Source organism: Cololabis saira, chromosome 1 (genome assembly GCF_033807715.1).
Source record: "Cololabis saira isolate AMF1-May2022 chromosome 1, fColSai1.1, whole genome shotgun sequence".
Lineage (NCBI taxonomy): Eukaryota > Metazoa > Chordata > Actinopteri > Beloniformes > Belonidae > Cololabis > Cololabis saira.
The window spans coordinates 10,161,537-10,180,824 of NC_084587.1; the positions used below are offsets into that span (position 1 = coordinate 10,161,537).

Below are 19,288 nucleotides of genomic sequence, written 5' to 3' on the forward strand. Positions count from 1 at the left end.
TTCAGTTATACAAGTGGCCTTTTATTAAAATGCCATGCGGTCAATGGCTAATCTCGTAATATAGTTTCATTCACCACCTCCCCAATCAAAAATCAATCAATCAATCAATCACAGGATTAGCCAATCAGGTTCTATCAAATCAATCAATCAATCAATCAAGCTCCCTTCAGCAAAAAAAAAGGAGTCTTTCATTTGGGTGCATTTTATTTTCTTTTTGGGCGGATGGGGTGGGGGGAGGGGTCATTCAAAGATGATGCCATGTGTACACAACTTACCGTTGCCAGGGAAACGGCGTGAGGACACGCGAGCAGTTACCGTGGAGACTGACAACAACAACAACAACAACATACAAAAATCATCAGGGAAATAGAGAAAAATATATGTAAGAAAGAAAATGATGAACCGAAAACAAAAACGAAAAAAAAACAACAAAATAAAAGAAAGAGAGAGAGAGAAAAGAAAAGAAAAGCAAAAAAACAAAAAAGAAACGAGGTAATGAAGAGCAACCCCCACCCTGCGGCAGAGAGGAAGTGATGTAACAGGTCACATGTCAACAGAACAGTCGCCTACCAAAGGATCAGCCAACAACGTAGCCGCGGAAAACCCACCAGACACAGATCGGAAGAGTGGAAAAGCAAACAAAAAGGAGAGAAAGAAAAAATCTAGGGACACTAAAAATGATTATACGGAAGAGTATTAGGGCCATGCAGGAGAAAAAATGTTTTGAGGTGAAGATTTTTTTTTTATTGTGCACTTCGAGAAAAAAGTCGAAATGTCGAGAAAAAAGTCGAAATGTCGAGAAAAAAGTCGAAAAGTCAAGATTAATGTTGAAAGAAAAAAAAAAAAAAAAAAAAAAGAAAAAAAAAAAAAAAAAAAAAAGATTAATGTTGAAATACAATTTCGAGAAAAAAGTAAATTTCGTGAATAAAGTCGAAATTTCGCCTTTTTTCTCGTCATTTCGACTTTTTTCTCGAAATTGTACTTCAACATTAATCTCGACATTTCGACTTTGTTCTTAAAATTTTGACTTTTTTCTCAACATTTCGACTTTTTTCTCGAAATTATATTTCAACATTAATTTCGGCATTTTGACTTTTTTCTCGACATTTCAACTTTATTCACAAAATTTTGACTTTTTTCTCAACATTTCGACTTTATTCACGAAATTTTGACTTTTTTCCCCAACATTTCCACTTTTTTCTCGAAATTGTACTTCAACATTAATCTCAACATTTCGACTTTTTTCTCGACATTTCAACTTTATTCACAAAATTTGGACTTTTTTCCCAACATTTCGACTTTTTTCTCGAAATTGTACTTCAACATTAATCTCGACATTTCAACTTTCTTCTCGACATTTTGACTTTTTTCTCAGCATTTCGACTTTTTTCTCGAAATTATACTTCAACAGAATTCTCGACATTTTGACTTTTTTCTTAAAATTTCGACTTTTTCTCATCATTTCGACTTTTTTTCCCAACATTTCGACTTTTTTCTCGAAATTGTATTTCAACATTAATCTCGGCATTTCGACTTTTTTCTCAACATTTCAACTTTATTCACAAAATTTTGACTTTTTTCCCAACATTTCGACTTTTTTCTCGAAATTGTACTTCAACATTAATCTCGACATTTCGACTTTTTTCTCGAAGTGCATAATGAAAAAAAAAATCTTCCTCCTATAAAATATTATTTTTATTTTTCTCCTGCCTGGCCCTAATACTCTTCCGTATGATTATAACCCACTTTAGGAAAAATAAATGAACAAATAAATCACTCAAAAAAATCAAACTTGACCCCCAGTCTCCGGTGTGTGTGCTACCTGACTTCAGTTCAGGAAAAGGAGATGGTGAGAGATATGGAGGGATGGAGGAGGGGAGGGGAGGAAGGGAGGGGGGGGTGCAGAGCAGAAATGAGGGTGCACATGAGGACACAAACGGACGGACAGACAAGACTGGCCTGGTTGGAAAAGCAGAATGAGATGGAGAAACCTAAGAAAAAGGAGAGGAGAGGGGACGACAGCTATCTACGACATCCACTTGTCTCTCTGCCCGCCGTCGTTTACACAAGTGTGCATGTTGTTTTTTTTGTTTTTCAATACTGAACACCCACACAAACACAGAGACGAGTGCAGGAAAATCCAAAGACCATGCAGAAAGACTTTCTAGCAGCGAGTAAAATAAATAAAAAAAGCGTGATTTTTTTTTTTTTTTTAAAAAGATCAAGAGCCGGAGCAAATGGCGGAAGCGCTGCGCCGTTTTTGGATCTCCGGGGGCCATTTGCAACTGAAATCTGAGCTCATGCCAACAAATTAAAAAGGATGTCACAACAAAATGCACTTCCATGAGATCTGCCGTTCGTTCCCGATGCGGGCGGATGCACGTGCGCGCGCCCAGCGGGACGCGGCTCCTTTAATTACACCATCCATCTTGCATATCTGAAATTATCATTTTTTTCTTCTTCTTTTTTTTTTTTGAAGATTCAGAAATGACACCACAAAAGCCAAACTGCCCCACCCCCCCCCCTCCTCCCATCATGCATCAGTCTCCGATCCAACCTAAACAAAATGCGACCCCTCGAGGAAGCCGCAAAGTGAAAGAGTGGAAAAGATAGAAAAGAAGAAGGAAAGACAGAAAGAACTCCTCGGCATCAACTTTACGCTCCGACCATGCAACATACAGAAGCCCCTCAGACCCCCCCCCCAAGGCTTTTATCTGCCCGTCCAGTCATAACCACACCCACAAACCAAAAACAGCCACTCATCATGGTCATGGAAGAAGTGACGATGGGGATGGAGAAGGTGCAGGAGAAAACAGAAAAGTTCCTACATGCTGTGACAGAAGCTGAAACCTGCCAGCGGCGTCGGCGTCGTCGTAGCGACGCCTCGCCGGGCCATGCCTGTTTGTGTAGCCAATCCACCCGGCAAGCGTTTGCAAACCACACAGCTTCACAGATCAAGGTGCGATGAGCAGCCCACAACATCAACAAGACCATCAACGACACCGGCGGGGAAGCAGCGCCGCCGCCGCCGCCGGGACGGACGCCCGTGCGTGCGTGCGTGTGTGCAGCGGCGGCGGCGGCTCGGCTGAACCGAGCTATAGTGAAGCCAGAAGGGGAAGAGCCGAACACAGAACAGCCATCCGGGAGAAAAAAAAACAAAGAAAAACAACCCTTCTCCGAGCCAGAAAGGATGAGAACTAACTCAGTCATTGTCAGACATGGAGGGGGGGACACAGGAGAGGGCGTGAGCTCCGTGTTGAAGGTGGCGGCTCACCTCGATTTTACGCCCTTCAACCAGGGTGCCGTGCAGCTTCTCTCTGGCCCGCTCCGCATCCGCACTCGACTCGAACGTTACAAAACCAAAGCCCTGCAAGGACAGGAAGGGGGGGCGGGGAGGCGGGGGTACAAGCGGCGGGGGACGGAGAAGTGGCTGAGAATACCAGGTCAAGGTTGTTGCTGTAACACAAACGGCTCGAGCGTGTCGGTCGTATTTACCTTGGAGCCCCTCTCGTTGAAGATGATCTCCACGTCCAGGATCTTCCCAAATTGCTTTATTTTTTTGAAAAGATGAAAATGAGGAGAAAGCAGAATCATCTAAGTCACATGCTCACCACAGGGAGTCAGTGCTGCTCAACCGTAGAGAGGCTGGCACTAAGCCGGCTTGGCCGTTCGCCCACTTCTCCCTTCGCTCTGCTGTTTTCTCAGCACTGACTTTTAAAGGCATTCCTCTCACAAAACAGCCGAGCGCGAGGTCAGATTATAACATCTGCCTCTCGAGAAATTCAGAATCAGCTGACACGTTATAGTCCTGGACTCTAAACAGAAATGGTAGAACTTTTGTTTTATTAATTTCTAGGAAAAATTAACTGGATGATGGTTAAAAATAACCTTAATTCCTAGGACAGGGGTCGGCAACCCAAGATGTTGAAAGAGCCATATTGGACCAAAAACACAAAAAACTAATATGTCTGGAGCCGCAAAAAATGAAAGGTCTTGTATAAGCCTTAGAATGAAGGTAAATGGTGAAAGTCAAAATGTGGAGAAAAAAGTCAAAATTTCGAGAAAAACGTCAAAATTTCGAGAAAAAAGTCAAAATGTCAAGATTAATGTTGAAGTGCAATCTCGAGAAAAAAGTGTAAATGTTGAGAAAAAAGTGTAAATGTCGAGAAAAAAAGTGTAAATGTTGAGAAAAAAGTGTAAATGTCGAGAAAAAAGTGTAAATGTTGAGAAAAAAGTGTAAATGTCGAGAAAAAAAGTGTAAATGTTGAGAAAAAAGTGTAAATGTCGAGAAAAAAGTGTAAATGTTGAGAAAAAAGTCGAAATGTCGAGAAAAAAGTTGAAATCTCAAAATTAAAAAGGAAAGGAAAAAGGAAGAAACAAAAGAGAAAAAAAGGAAAAAAAAGAAGAAAAAAGCAAAAAAAACAAGAAAAAAAGAGAAAAAAGAGAAAAAAAGGTCAAACATTTTTGAAAAAGCTCCAGGAGCCACTAGGGCGGCGCTAAAGAGCCGCATGCGGCTCTAGAGCCGCGGGTTGCCGACCCCTGTCCTAGGATAAAGACACAGAATAATGCTAAGTGGGTCTGCATACCCCAAACATCTGCCGCAAGTCGGGGTCTCGGAAGCGGAAGGGGATGTTGGATACGTGGAGCCGTTTGGGGGTCCCCTTGGCATCTGAATCCTCCCCGGGACCCCCACCGCCACCCCCTCCTCCTGAGCCGACTCCAGACTGTCCGTCGATCTGGGAGGACCCGTCCGACTGCAGGGACAGATGGACAAACTGGACATCAGATAACATGCAACACCTCATCTTCATCATGGATTAATGAGCTGATCCTCAAGATAGAACAAGGCATCATCTGCATAGAGAATGTTCCAAAACGGATGTGTTTTTAAATTACCCTTCTTGTTAAAACCGTAACAGACCAAAAGACTATATATAAATGTTTACTAGACAAATGTAAAACAAAAGCATTGTTTTTCCTCACAGTACAGAACACGGCCCATTTGGACTGAATTACCCCAAGACCCAAGCTCAGATAAGCAGAGATGGATGGATGGATGGATGGATGGATGGATTAAATAGTTCTGCAGAAATTAAGTGTCAAACATTCTTAATTATGTTCTCTTTACATTAAATTTAGTACATACATCTGTTTTATAAGGTTTAGACGCAGGGCTATTTCTTGGTTGAAGCAACTGCAGTACTTGGATGTCAAACTACTCATCTGATACAGTTAACTAAAACAGTGGCCACCTTTTTTCTCTTACAGTAGATACAAATAATCAGTCTGGTTCCTCTAGATGGGACTTGATTTTCGTGGGACACTACCAACGGACGCAGCAGAAACCATCTATGGATGCCACTGGATAGACACACAAGCTATCAGGGAAAGGCGGTATTGGATGTTCGCAGAGCGACAACCAAAATACTAAAAACAACAAAAAGAAAAGACATCCAGTGAATGTTACAGGGTCTTGATTGAGAGAAAGAAAGAATAAATTGTTTGACAAAAACTGACAAAATCAACGCCAACTGGATACTAAAAATAATAGGTTGGTTGCTTGGATTTATCGTGTTCAAGAGACAATTATGAATGAAAAAAAGAAGATACCTGGTGTATCAGAGCAAATAACCACTCAAATAATAATTTTATTAAAACTATTGCAATGCCAAAAAAAAAGGTGGTGTGGACAATTTAAAATTTTATTACTTGCATATAAAGCCCAAAACGGATTAGCTCCGCAGTATTTACAAGACCTGATAGTGCCTTATGTTCCTGGCAGAGCTCTCCGCTCTCAGAGTGCAGGTTTACTCGTAGTTCCTAGAGTATCTTCCAATTCCAATCTGGGTTAAGGAGGCTGACACCACCTCCACCTTTAAAACTAAACTTAAAACCTTTCTGTTTAGTAAAGCCTACAGTTAGTGTTTAGTAAACCTCTAGCTGGTGTTGGTAAATCTCTAGGTAGTGTAAACTCTAGTGTGTTAGAGTCAGTAGTCATAGTTGCAGCTATAGAACAAAACTATAATAGTTAGTCTCAAATATAGCTTCGTGGTAGATATGCTGCTATAGGCTTATGCTGCAGGGGGGCACCGACATGATCCGCTGGGCGGTGCCTCTCACCCTTCTTCTCCTCTCCTTTTCCCTTCCTCTCTTCTCCATTTCCATTTTTATTTATTATAAATATCTCACAGCTATCGTTTTTGTCCATCGTTCCTGTAGTTTCTTGTGCCGGCCCCCCTTTTTTCTCTTTTGTGCATATTTGCAGGCCGGAGCCTCGGGAGCTGCGTTCTGGCCTGCGTTCCCGGTCCCCCCCCCCCCCCATCCCCGGTCATCCCATTGCTGCTTCCACCTGCCTACGTGGATGTCTGCTGTGTGCTGCTGACACTGAGGCAGAAGTTTCCTCTGGATACCCGACGCCTGTCGGGGGACGGCTGCTGCCGTGTTGCATGATGCGTACATGACCCGGTGAAAGAGCTCACAACACCAAGCTAATGTGGCTCACACGTGCATTTGGGTGTGATTAACGCATGCAACATTAAATGAGGGCCGCCGAGGCCCCAAACGCTCGGTCATGCGTTACTGGTCTCAAGAGGAACGTGCACGCGAGCAGTCATTGAAGTCAGATGCAAACAGAGTACACCCAAAGGACAGTAACTAGTCCGCCAGTGAAAAAAAGGCTAAAATGAGCCGAAGCGATGCTGCAGGTGTCAATCACAGCCAACAAATTAATACCCAGATATCCCAGTATTTGGGTCCCCCCTACAGGAAAGTGCTGGCTGCTTGAGCTTCATGAGCCTGATAGAAGTATTTTCTTATTTTAATGTGCTGCACGATGACAGAAAGAGGATTATACAGTTTAAGTGTGAGAGTGAAGGACAGGGATGTGAAACCGTATCGCTCAGTAGTCTAATTCATGCTCTGAGCATTTCCCCCATGTGCACATCTTAAATCTCGTTCACACGCCTGCTCCGACGTGCGCCCTCCCGGGGCATAAATACTCACTTGGGCACTGAGACTGTTGGCGGCGTTGGCAGCGCCGTTTCCGGCTCCCCCGGCCTCCACGGGACCCTGGACGGCCCCCGCTGCATAAAGGCTGCCCCCGTAATCCAAGGTCAGGCCGTTCTGGGGGGGTGGGGGTGGAGGGGGTGGGAACGTGGAGAAAGGTGGGGGTACGAGTCCCTCCTGACCGCCAGCACTATCCTGAGAACCCTGTTGGAGGAAGGCGAGAGAAGGAGAAGGGGGGGGCTGTTAATACCAACTAGGAATGGGTGATATTTTACCGTTCACGATAAACCGTCAAAAAAATTCCCCACGGTAAGAATTTGTATCTCACGGTAAAAACGATAAATTCCCGTTGATGACGTTTTTGTGTAAAGATGATTTATGGTTCTTTGTAAATCCACGCACAATGTACGTGAAGAAAGAAAGAAAGAAAGAAAGGAGCCAGAAAGAAAGAAAGAAAGAAAGGAGCCTGAAAGAAGGGAAGAAAGAAAGAAAGAAAGAAGGAAAGAAAGAAAGAAAGGAGCCAGAAAGAAAGAAAGAAAGAAAGAAAGAAGGAAAGAAAGAAAGGAGCCAGAAAGAAAGAAAGAAAGAAAGAAAGAAAGGAGCCTGAAAGAAGGAAAGAAAGAAAGAAGGAAAGAAAGAAAGAAAGAAAGAAAGAAAGGAGCCAGAAAGAAAGAAAGAAAGAAAGGAGCCAGAAAGAAAGAAAGAAAGAAAGAAAGGAGCCTGAAAGAAGGAAAGAAAGAAAGAAAGAAAGAAAGAAGGAAAGAAAGAAAGGAGCCAGAAAGAAAGAAAGAAAGAAAGAAAGGAGCCTGAAAGAAGGAAAGAAAGAAAGAAAGAAAGGAGCCAGAAAGAAAGAAAGGAGCCTGAAAGAAAGAAAGAAAGAAAGGAGCCAGAAAGAAAGAAAGAAAGGAGCCAGAAAGAAAGAAAGAAAGAAAGAAGAAAGAAAGAAAGAAAGAAAGAAAGAAAGAAAGAAAGAAAGAAAGAAAGAAAGAAAGAAAGAAAGAAAGAAAGAAAGAAAGAAAGAAAGAAAGAAAGAAAGAAAGAAATGATAAATTCCCCGTTGAGGTTTTTGTGTAACAAACATGGCGGATCTGAGTCATTACAGTTTTGCAGTACAGGTGGACTCATTTAATTGGTTTTTATTAATTAAATACAGAAATTATAAATTCAATTTAATTGGTGTAGTTTAGTAGCATTTAGTATCTTTTAGAGCAGTGATTTGGGGCTCCAAAGACTGAATGTGGTGATAGATTTATAGTTACAAAGGTGGAGTTGAATTGGTATTTTTTTTTTATCGTCATTTCTATCGTTATCGGGATAAATGCCAGAAATTATCGTGATAAAGTTTTTTAGTCCATACCGCCCATCCCTAATACCAAGTGGCATCTTTTACAGGGAAAACCACTCGAACACACGGAGCTTCGGCCAGAAGTTCTTGCTTGCATTGATACTAAATTTAAATTTCCTGCATGCATCCACACTCCTCCCCATTAAATATTCACTGCCGCTACATCCAGCGTTGAGGGTCAGAAGCCTCCACGCTCGCTGTGTCGAGCAACCGTAAGTGTGTAAAGCCTGCACACACACACACTCCCTACGCCTCTGCACACAAATCACCTCTGACACGCAAACACCCACACACCTCAGTGCCCACACGGAGACCAACTGTCAGCGTGGAAGTCTGCCCAACTACTCCGCAACACAATTACCCCTCAAATAGACGTTGGAGGTACCGACATCCAAATACACGGCGGAGAAAGTACACTTGCACACAAAAACACACACATACACACAGGCATTCCTCGCTGCTGGCAGCAGGGCATGGATACCCTAAATGGTAATGGTTGGAGTGTGAAGGGAGACAGCGGTGGGGGGTGGGGGTGGCGATTAAAGGTGGTGACTGATAGAAGAGGAATGGTTTTCCTTTGATCAGTGGCTGCAAAGATAAACTATCCATCAGGTTTTTAAAAATCTATTTATAACTCTGAAGATTGCACAGGACGGCTGCTCAAAGACTACATAGTATTGGGTTTAGTTTCTTGGTAATCCTTCTGTAAACACAGCAAGACGACGTCCATGTTCAGCTCGACCCAGGCCCCTTTCACACTTTCATCATCGGTAAATCGCTGCGTTCTTCAGACTACACAACATACTGTAGTAGGGCTGTTTGATTTTGCCCAAAAATAAAATCTCAATTTTTTTTCTCTCAAAATCCGATTTTCGATTACGATTATTTTGTGAATTGACAAAAGGCAAAGAAATTATTTCAAATATGCTGTTTTTTTATTGAACATTTGCCCCATTGGGCTTTAAGTGCAAACTTTGCTCTTATTAAACCAAAAATTAATGAATAAAGTGCAAAACTCTGTAAAATAAGTTGAAAAAAAGTTTTAAAAAATATAATAATAATATAATATATATAAAGTTTTATCTCTGAAAAAAAAAATCAGCAAATCAGCACTTGCAAACATACAGTAAGTTATATTTCCAATTAAATAAAACAAGACATTTTCTAATTAAACTAAACTGGGTCTTTGCATGCTAAATAATAATGCAATCCATGAAGGAGGTAGAGGTGTGTAATGTCAGTCATTACATTTGCTGTTCACATTTGCAAGTTTTTTGCAAGGAACACGAGCCGGTCTACCGGTGGCATGTTACAACGCCCCCTCCTACACTAAAGAGCCTCTCCGATGGGGCACTTGTCGCAGGTATTGAGAGGTATTTCCATCAATCATTAATATGGTATCAATCATTAATATGTGTGCAGACAAGGTTTATAAAAAAAAAAAAAAAAAAAAAAAAAAAAAATTTTAAATCGATTTTACGATTTTCACATTTTAACATCGTTCTAATTACATAATCGCGATTACGATTTAAAATCGATTAATCGAACAGCCCTACAACATACTGTAGTCTTTCAGTGTCATCATTCTAGCCTTGTTTCTCTGTGGGGGTTCGGGGGAAAGCCTTGGAGATTGGACCAGCAACAGGGTCGACCTCCTCCCGGGTCCTTTCAGACGTCACGTCTAGATTTACAGGCACCGACCTGATAGGATCTAGTGAGCAAACCCTTCAGCGTCTGCCTACCGCCAATAGATAAAAGACAACAACTGCAACGTTGAATGGCCGTTTGCGTACGATGCAACGTTGGCGGTGAGGAACAGCGTCACATCAACACATCTCTCTCTCCCGCAGTTTCTCACAGTACACAACCCAAGGCCGGGACGTCTTTTGGTCCTTTTAAGGCCGGGACACACCGACCCGACCGCCGACCGTCAGCAGAAAAGCATTCGGGGTGAAAGTCGACTCTAGTCTTGGTCAAAAAAATACTCTCGAACACGCCGACTGGAGCGTACGTTCTGCGCGTGCGCTAGGCGTAATACATCCCCGTAACTGCAGGCGGCGCTAATCTGTGATGTCACCCAGAAAGAAAAGGAGAGAAGAACAACCGGAAATGACGGATCGATCGAGTTCTGAACTGAGTTGTTTTCACGCCTAAAAGACTTCAAGAAGGATTGAAAATATGATGGCTACTAAGGAAAATATAATACAGTCAAATAGGGCTGGGGATCGATTCAAATGTCAAGAATCGATTCGATTCGGATTCTTAATATTCAGAATCGATTATCAAGATTTGATTCGATCCGATTCGATTCCGATATTGATTTGGGTTAGTGTTATTAAAACTGTTTTTTGAGCTGTTGCATGAATTATATGACTGTAGTTATGCAAAATATTACTACTAGTATTATATTGAGATTAAACAGCAAGTATTGCAGCTAATGATGCTGTAAGGACCAATCAGCTCCCAGAATGCTGATAGAACTGCTTTCAGAAACATAATGTGGGTCAGAATTACCAAACAGATCCAGGGAGGAAACAGAGACGGATGAAATCGGTTTTATTTTTTCCCACATTCCGTTTTTATTTGTTCCATTTTCAGTCAATTTTGGTTTTTAATTTTTGAGCATTTGGTTTTTAGCATTTTTTGCAAATGTAACCCCAAGACAGTATATAAAGTAATGAAATATAGGCAATTTATGCAATTATAACCTAACACTTTAATGTTTTCATACCTTTAAACATATTTAAAGGCAAAAACATGGCACCAGTTATTCTCGTGTCCAACAAAACATTCCTTTTTTGGGGATAAACAAAAAAATAACCAAAAGTTGTAATGTAATGATGAAAAAAAAATACATAAATAAAATAAAAAAAATAAAAAAATCGATATTTAGACATATGAATCAATTTTTAGGAATTAATATGAGAATTGGGAAATCGATTTTTTCAACACAGGCCTACAGTCAAACATGTCAAATTCAAATCAACGTGATGAGAGTTTAGTTTAGCTAGTAGGTCTACCATCAGCATTTCTGGTTAACTCTGATTGGCTAGTCAAGGGCGGAATTGTCAATTGGTCATAACAGCCGACGGCTAGTGGCCAATTCTACATGTCAAATGAAATGAGTGCCAACGCCGACGGAAGACACACTGACCCGACCTGGCACCGACTGGCACCGACTTCGTCGGCACCGACCTCGTCCAACGGCCCGACGGCCTCCGATTATCGGGTCGGTGTGTCCCGGCTTTTAGAGATTCCCGAAAATTCTCATTGCAAGGCCGTGCTTGCAAATGGAATTAAAAATGTATGCCCCATAAAATTCATATTCAGTATTAAGTGACGGTGAGCTATGTCGGTCTTGGTAACGACAACTGAAACAGACTATTTTGACTTTATTCCAGAGAAATGTTTAAAAAACGGTGCGTTTACACAAGACAGAGAGGCTGGCAGTTTCGGATAAACAGATAATAAACAGTATATTTATGTCGAAGAGGCTGGTGGGTGCGTGGGAATTGGACCAATCAGTCTTTAGGGGTTTTTTTGGACTCAGAGAAAGATTACAATCATGTCCCTGATGGTGTCAGTGGGAAATGTTTGCAGAGTATGTGGTATTGGGGGCCTTTGCACTGCAATATTTTGGTCACCATGTTACGCATGCGAAGGTTTGGTCTGACCCGGGAGATGTTGATCCTACGTGGATAAAGTCTCTAAGCACATCCAGGGCAAGGAGAGTTTCCAGTTTGGTCCTTTTAGGACTAAATTCCTGCTTTTTACAGATGATGACGTTTTGTTGGTGGCAGTTCTTAGCTGGAAAAACCACATTGCCTCCCACCCCCCCCCCCCCACTAGATGTGCCTGAAGTGGACCTCTGCGTCTGGATGAGTGGAGAACACACGGGAAGATCAACCAGTTTATGGCTATGGGCAGAGGTGGGTAGTAACGAGTTACATTTACTCCGTTACATTTACTTGAGTAAGTTTTGGGAAATTTTGTACTTTTAGGAGTAGTTTTGAATCACTATACTTTTTACTTTTACTTGAGTAGATTTGTGAAGAAGAAACTGTTCCTCTTACTCCGCTACATTAGGCTACGTTGAGCTGTTACTTTTCTTTTATCCCTTTTATCTGCGTACGCGTCAATCTCATGACATCACTGAGTGATTCTTTGGGAAAAATGTTTGTTTTTGCATGTTTTGTCACATTTACACAGACTCTAACACACACATTATATTTATGAGTTCATGTTTGTTCTAGTTCTGCCTGGTTAAAAAAGAAAAGTACAAAGGCTTGAAATTTTGTGCTACTTGTGCTTAATTTATTTTTTTATTTTATGATTATTTCATTTATTTTATTATTTATTAAAGTACTTGAATTTACTTTAAAATTATTTTAATTTAAGCTATTTTTTATTTTGTATTCATTTTAATTTATTATTTTATTGATTTAATTTGCCTGAAGATGATTATTTTGTACTTTTGTCTGTTTGAATGGTTGTGTTAAAAAAAATAAATCAGATGTTACTCAACAGTTACTCAGTACTTGAGTAGTTTTTTCATCAAGTACTTTTTTACTTTTACTCAAGTAATTATTTGGATGACTACTTTTTACTTCTACTTGAGTCATATTATTCTGAAGTAACAGTACTTTTACTTGAGTACAATTTTTGGCTGCTCTACCCACCTCTGGCTATGGGTATCAGCTATGGGTTTCTCCAGTCTTTCTTGTGCAACTTGAGCAGTTGAGGAGCTCCGTCATTCCTGGAGGGGCTCAGAGTAGATTGGCACCTGACGGACCTAGCAGTTTAGCATTGTATCTCGTATCAGTGAGATCATTTCTCTTGAATGGCTTGGAAAGACTTCAGCCCCCCCAGGGTGAGCTAGAGGAGGTGGCTGGGGACAGAGACCCCCACCCCCCAAAGCCTGGTCCCAGATGAGCATCAGAAAACAGATGGATATATTAAAAAACGAGAACAAAAGAACCAGATAAACGACCATCCATCAATCCATCACCTATAACGGCCTCATCCTTTTCAGGGTCACAGGGGTCTTCAGTCAAGGGGCCAATCCTCCTCCTCCTCCAACGCATGAATATTTCCCAACGTTATAATTTTCAGCATCGTTATCATTTATAATAACGGTTGTAATGAGGAGGCACAAGACGACAACGGTGATGAAAATAATTAATCAGCAACCGCAACGGTTGATGTCCTTTTCTTATTATTAGCGTTTCCTGGAGTTCTGCTTGGCAACTGTGCATGTATGTGACCGTGTGTGTGTGTGTGTGTGTGTGTGTGTGTGTGTGTGTGTGTGTGTGTGTGTGTGTGTGTGTGTGTGTGTGTGTGTGTGAGTGACGGGCTTCGGCGATGCCCATCCGAGCTCTGCAATGTATCCCCGTCCCTCTGGGAGAGTTAAAAGTGTGCGGAGGTTGTGTGTGCCATCTGTTTCCAAGCTTTTGACCTTTTTCATCGCCGCACCTGCGACGCTGAGGTCCGGCCCCTTGACCCAGTAACAAAGCTGTGGATGTCGCAGTCGCCTCGGATCACGTCAATACTGGGACATGAGAGAAGCTCCGGCAGACAGTAACGGGGGGGGGGGGGGGGGGGGGGCTGTGGTTTATCTGTAGATCACGAGACCAAGTAAATACACCAGTAGATGCTCACTTGGAAATGAAAAACATTTAGTAGCTTTTAGGGCATTTCTAGTGTGTGTTGACTAGGAATGGGCGATATTTTACCGTTCACCATATACCGTCAAAAAAATTCCTCGCGATAAGAATTTGTCATGTCGCGGTAAAAACGATAAATTCCCATTTATGATGTTTTTGTGTAAAGCTGATTTATGGAAGGAAGGAAGGAAGGAAGGAAGGAAGGAAGGAAGGAAGGAAGGAAGGAAGGAAGGAAAGAAGGAAGGAAGGGAGAAAAGAGGAAGGGAAGAAGGAAGGAAAGAGCAGGAGGAAAGGAGGAAGGAAGGGAAAAAAGAAAGAAAGAAAGAAAGAAAGAAAGAAAGAAAGAAAGAAAGAAAGAAAGAAAGAAAGAAAGAAAGAAAGAAAGAAAGAAAGAAAGAAAGAAAGAAAGAAAGAAAGAAAGAAAGAAAGAAAGATAAATTCCCGTTGATTACGTTTTTGTGTAACAAACATGGCGGATCTGAGAGCGAGATAGATTTATAGTTACAAAGGTGGAGTTGAATTGGTATTTTTTTTATTGTCATTTTTATCGTTATCGGGATAAATGCCAGAAATTATCGTGATACATTTTTTAGTCCATACCGCCCATCCCTAGCGTTGACACACAATGCCAAAAAGGAAAGGCATCAGCAGTGTTCTTAGAGAAGAAACTGCTTCCATCCATCAATCTGGGGAACTTTTCTTGACATCTATGTACATAGAAAATTATTATTCACACATGGAAAACCTTCAAGCCAAATGTTTAAGGTTGTGTTTCCAGGAAAGGCTGCAAAATTCTATTGTGATATCAATAAAAAAAATTTTTTTTAAATAAATAAAAACACAAAAAGGATGGAATACGGAAAAATCCTATTTTTTTAGACAAAATACCGTTTCTTCTACCCCGAATGAGATGGACACTAGGTATCGACTCCACTTGGTCATAGATGAGCGGTTCCTTTATCCCATTTTTTGGTGCAACATAAAGTTATTTGTTTAACCAATAAAAGTCACTAGTTGTTTATGTTTATGTTTATGTTTATTAAGGATCCCCATTAGCCGACGCACAAACGCTAGTCTTCCTGGGGTCCTAATTAAAAAGTACAATATAAACAACAATACACAATAACATACAATTCCAGTTACAAAACATACACAGATCCAATTGCAATTAAAAAGAGAAGAAAAGAAGAAAAAGAAAAGTATAAATCACAGTTCCCAAAATGATAACATAACACTATTAACTCTCCAATCTAAAAAATGACTTAACATGTTTTTTAAATGATTCCTTGTTTGGAATGCTCCTAATATTTAAGTTGTGTTTTTAGGTTAAAACATTCAAGGCATTATCTAAGCAGATGTACCTGCATCTCCCACGTTGGCCTGAATCATTTTTATCTATTCGGAATTTTTTTCATTTTGTACAAAATTTGATTTTATTGTGGACATTTTAACACAATTTTGTTAGTCAGCATCATGACTTCAATGTTGACCAAAAGGATGGTGATAATGATCTGTTTTAAATGTATATTGTTCTCTAATATATTAGGATTATCTCATAAATTATTATTATTATCATATAAATGTATGTTTTTGTTTTCCTTTTGAGTTTGATAAATGTGACTGTTGTACTGCTGGAGGCCGGCGGCCCCCGACCTGGGAGACATAAGGACTTAGTACGTAGGATTATTGGTTTGTGGGGGGGTTGGTTCGGTTTGTGTTTACATCCTGTAACGAGAGTTTTCATTGAAACGACACTGATGGTCAGTCTTTTTTCTTTTACCATCGAGCTGGGTGAATTTGTCAATAATCGTTGTGAAACAATGTCCTTTAGATAGATGAGACCCAAGGGGGAGATGTTTGGCCGGGATGCACAGCACCACATAAGGCCAAAATTAAAATGGGAGGTAATCTGTCAGACAGTTGAGGTTTGGAGGACATCAGTTCATCCAACAGGACAGAAAAGTTGAAAACCAAAAAAAACAAACCAATATGGCCCAGAGAAGTCACCACGGACAGACTGAACATCTGGGGTTAGTATACAAGACTGTCTCAAAAAATTAGAATATTGTGATAAAGTTCTTTATTTTCTGTAATGCAATTAAAAAAACAAAAATGTCATACATTCTGGATTCATTACAAATCAACTGAAATATTGCAAGCCTTTTATTATTTTAATATTGCTGATTATGGTTTACAGTTTAAGATTAAGATTCCCAGAATATTCTAATTTTTTGAGATAGGATATTTGAGTTTTCTTAAGCTGTAAGCCATGATCAGCAATATTAAAATAATAAAAGGCTTGCAATATTTCAGTTGATTTGTAATGAATCCAGAATGTATGACATTTTTGTTTTTGTAATTGCATTACAGAAAATCACAATATTCTAATTTTCTGAGACGGTCCTGTAGAGAGATTAGTATAAAAACATTTCCACCAGCCTCGACAAACTCAATTAAATGAGTAATTTAAAATACTGGAGGTAAGGTTGGTGCATTCTACACGATTGTGACACCAATGTCAGAAATACCTGCAGATTAGACATTTAATGTGTTAGCTGAACGGTCCGACAACAATCAAGCAGAGCAGCTTCGTTGCTTACGAAAGACACTAAAACACTAAAACTTAGGCCTGTGTTGAAAAAATCGATTTCCCAATTCTAAATCGATTCTCATATTAATTCCTAAAAATCCATTCATATGTCTAAAGATCGATTTTTTTTTATTTTTATATTTTTTTTGGGGTGGGGGGGTTAAATTATATTTTATGGATTTGTTTTTTTTTTTCCATCATTACATTACAACTTTTGGTTATTTTTTTGTTTATCCCCAAAAAAGGAATGTTTTGTTAGACACGAGAATAACTGGTGCCATGTTTTTGCCTTTAAATATGTTTAAAGGTATGAAAACATTAAAGTGTTAGGTTATAATTACAAAAATTGTCTATATTTCATTACTTTATATACTGTCTTGGGGTTACATTTGCAAAAAATGCTAAAAACCAAATTCTCAAAAATTAAAAACCAAAATAGACCGAAAATGGAACAAATAAAAACGGAATGTGGGAAAAAATATCTTCATCCGTCTCTGTTTCTTCCCTGGATCTGTTTGGTAATTCTGACCCACAATGTTTCTGAAAGCAGTTCTATCAGCATTCTGGGAGCTGATTGGTCCTTACAGCATCATTAGCTGCAATACTTGCTGTTGAATCTCAATATAATACTAGTATTAATATGTTGCAGAACTACAGTCATATAATTCATGCAACAACTCAAAAAACAGTTATTTAATAACACTAACCCAAATCAATATTGGAATCGAATCAAATCTTGATAATCGATTCTGAATCTTAAGAATCCCAGCCCTACTAAAACTGCTCTATTTTGGAGGACAGTGTGCCACATAAAACTGGTTGGAAGCCAGTAAGCACAACAAAATTCATACATAAGGCGCCCGGATTATAGGGTGCACTGGTGGTTTTTGAGAAAATGTAAGGATTTTAAGTGCGACTTACAGTGCGGAAAATATGGTATTTAAGGAGGCACCAGGTGAAACGTTAGCGAAAACCTGAGTGAAAGGGGGAAGACAAAGGACCTGAAGAAACCCAACGAGAGAAGGTCCCCAGAGAGAGCCAGAAAACCGTTTAGGAATCCATCACGCGCGATGATCAGCGCTTGACGGTTATTGAAAATGTCGGATTTTGACGCTTGATTGAACATCTGGAGCTTTGAATGAAGACCTGTCATCCCAAGGAAGTGTGAGTGACGCTCTGGCGACAACCATCTGATCCTCGTCCTGGGTTGGTGGTACATTTGAAATAAATATCTTATATAAAAAAGGACTGGTATTGGGTCGGTACTTGCCATTGGACGATCCCCAAGGCGCTGGTGTCAGATGTTTCTAGTGCACATTCGTTTTTAAATGCACCATTTCTGCAGCGTGGCTTGGTTTTGTTCAATTATTTATTAAAAGATACACCACCGTTCTTCTGAGGCCGTATTAAAGACCGGGCTACATCTCCATCCGGCCTTCCTGGGCAAGATTAAAAACTCAACTCACACGGCTAAAGTCTCTTATTTGTCATTATTTGTTATTCCCAGAACATTCCCTGCACAGAAACCTGGGATCTCTTTTGCCTCTATTTCCTGCTGATGTGCAGAGAGCTTTAATGACTGCAGCACCGGTCCGCCTCTGGTGATTCGGCCGCGTAATCACAAGCAGAAATCCTGTTATCTTGCTCCCTCCCGCTCCTTGATAACAGGCGGTGAATACACATGTGCTGCTAATCTCGACACTGTAAGCCTGGTATCACACCGCGCCGCACACATCCTGCTTTTCATAGCGAAATCCCCTGAACCCCGTCCCTCCCTGCCAGGTGAAGAGTCTCCATCTTCAGCGTCTGGCACTCCAGCCGCACGGCCACCAGATTACCGGCCGCAGTGTCCAAGTTTATTCACATTTCCAGATAGCAGCTGTGTCCGCTCATCTAAACCCGGCAGCTGTATGAAACTCAGCCAATCTCACCCGCAAGCACCCAAATTAAGATCTCACTGATATCATCGCTCACATCTTTCCCTTCCTGTCCTGCCGTTAGCCTCGGCAGCAGCCAGTGGACGCTCGTCACATCGGGGTGAATATTACGGCTTTGGAGAAGTTATAAATAGGTGGACTCTCCTTGTTTTTACGGATTAATCCGACGTACATGCTCACTTCAAATCCTCGTTACTAGGCCTGTGTTGAAAAAATAAATTCTCATATTAATTCCTAAAAATCAATTCATTTGTCTAAAGATCGATTTTTTTCTTTCTTCTTTTATGTATTTATGTATTTTTTTTTCATCATTACATTACAACTTTTGGTTATTTTTTTGTTTATCCCCAAAAAATGAATGTTTTGTTGGACACGAGAATAACTGGTGCCATGTTTTTGCCTTTAAATATGTTTAAAGGTATGAAAACATTAAAGTGTTAGGTTATAATTGCATAAATTGTCTATATTTCATTACTTTATATACTGTCTTGGGGTTACATTTGCAAAAAATGCTAAAAACCAAATGCTCAAAAATTAAAAACCAAAATAGATCGAAAATGGAACAAATAAAAACGGAATGTGGGAAAAAATAAAACCGATTTCATCCGTCTCTGTTTCCTCCCTGGATCTGTTTGGTAATTCTGACCCACATGATGTTTCTGAAAGCAGTTCTATCAGCATTCTGGGAGCTGATTGGTCCTTAAAGCATCTTTAGCTGCCAATACTTGCCGTTTAATCTCAATATAAT

At 40.3% G+C, this 19,288-nt stretch overlaps 1 protein-coding gene across 5 annotated transcripts in view; it reads right to left on the reverse strand.

Moving 5' to 3' along the window:
* The window catches only part of rbfox2 (RNA binding fox-1 homolog 2), an 84,654-nt gene that overhangs the window by 26,386 nt on the left and 38,980 nt on the right, over window positions 1–19,288 (reverse strand). For all 5 annotated transcript variants that reach the window (XR_009783923.1, XM_061737578.1, XM_061737488.1 and 2 more), the window contains 4 exons: window positions 7,003–7,209; window positions 4,587–4,754; window positions 3,496–3,549; window positions 3,275–3,367 (listed from right to left, as the gene is read on the reverse strand). Coding sequence is in view for 4 of the 5 variants with exons in the window: in XM_061737578.1 (XP_061593562.1) it covers window positions 3,275–3,367; window positions 3,496–3,549; window positions 4,587–4,754; window positions 7,003–7,209 (522 nt within the window). In the remaining variant the exon portion in view is untranslated. The remainder of the gene's footprint in view (window positions 1–3,274; window positions 3,368–3,495; window positions 3,550–4,586; window positions 4,755–7,002; window positions 7,210–19,288) is intronic.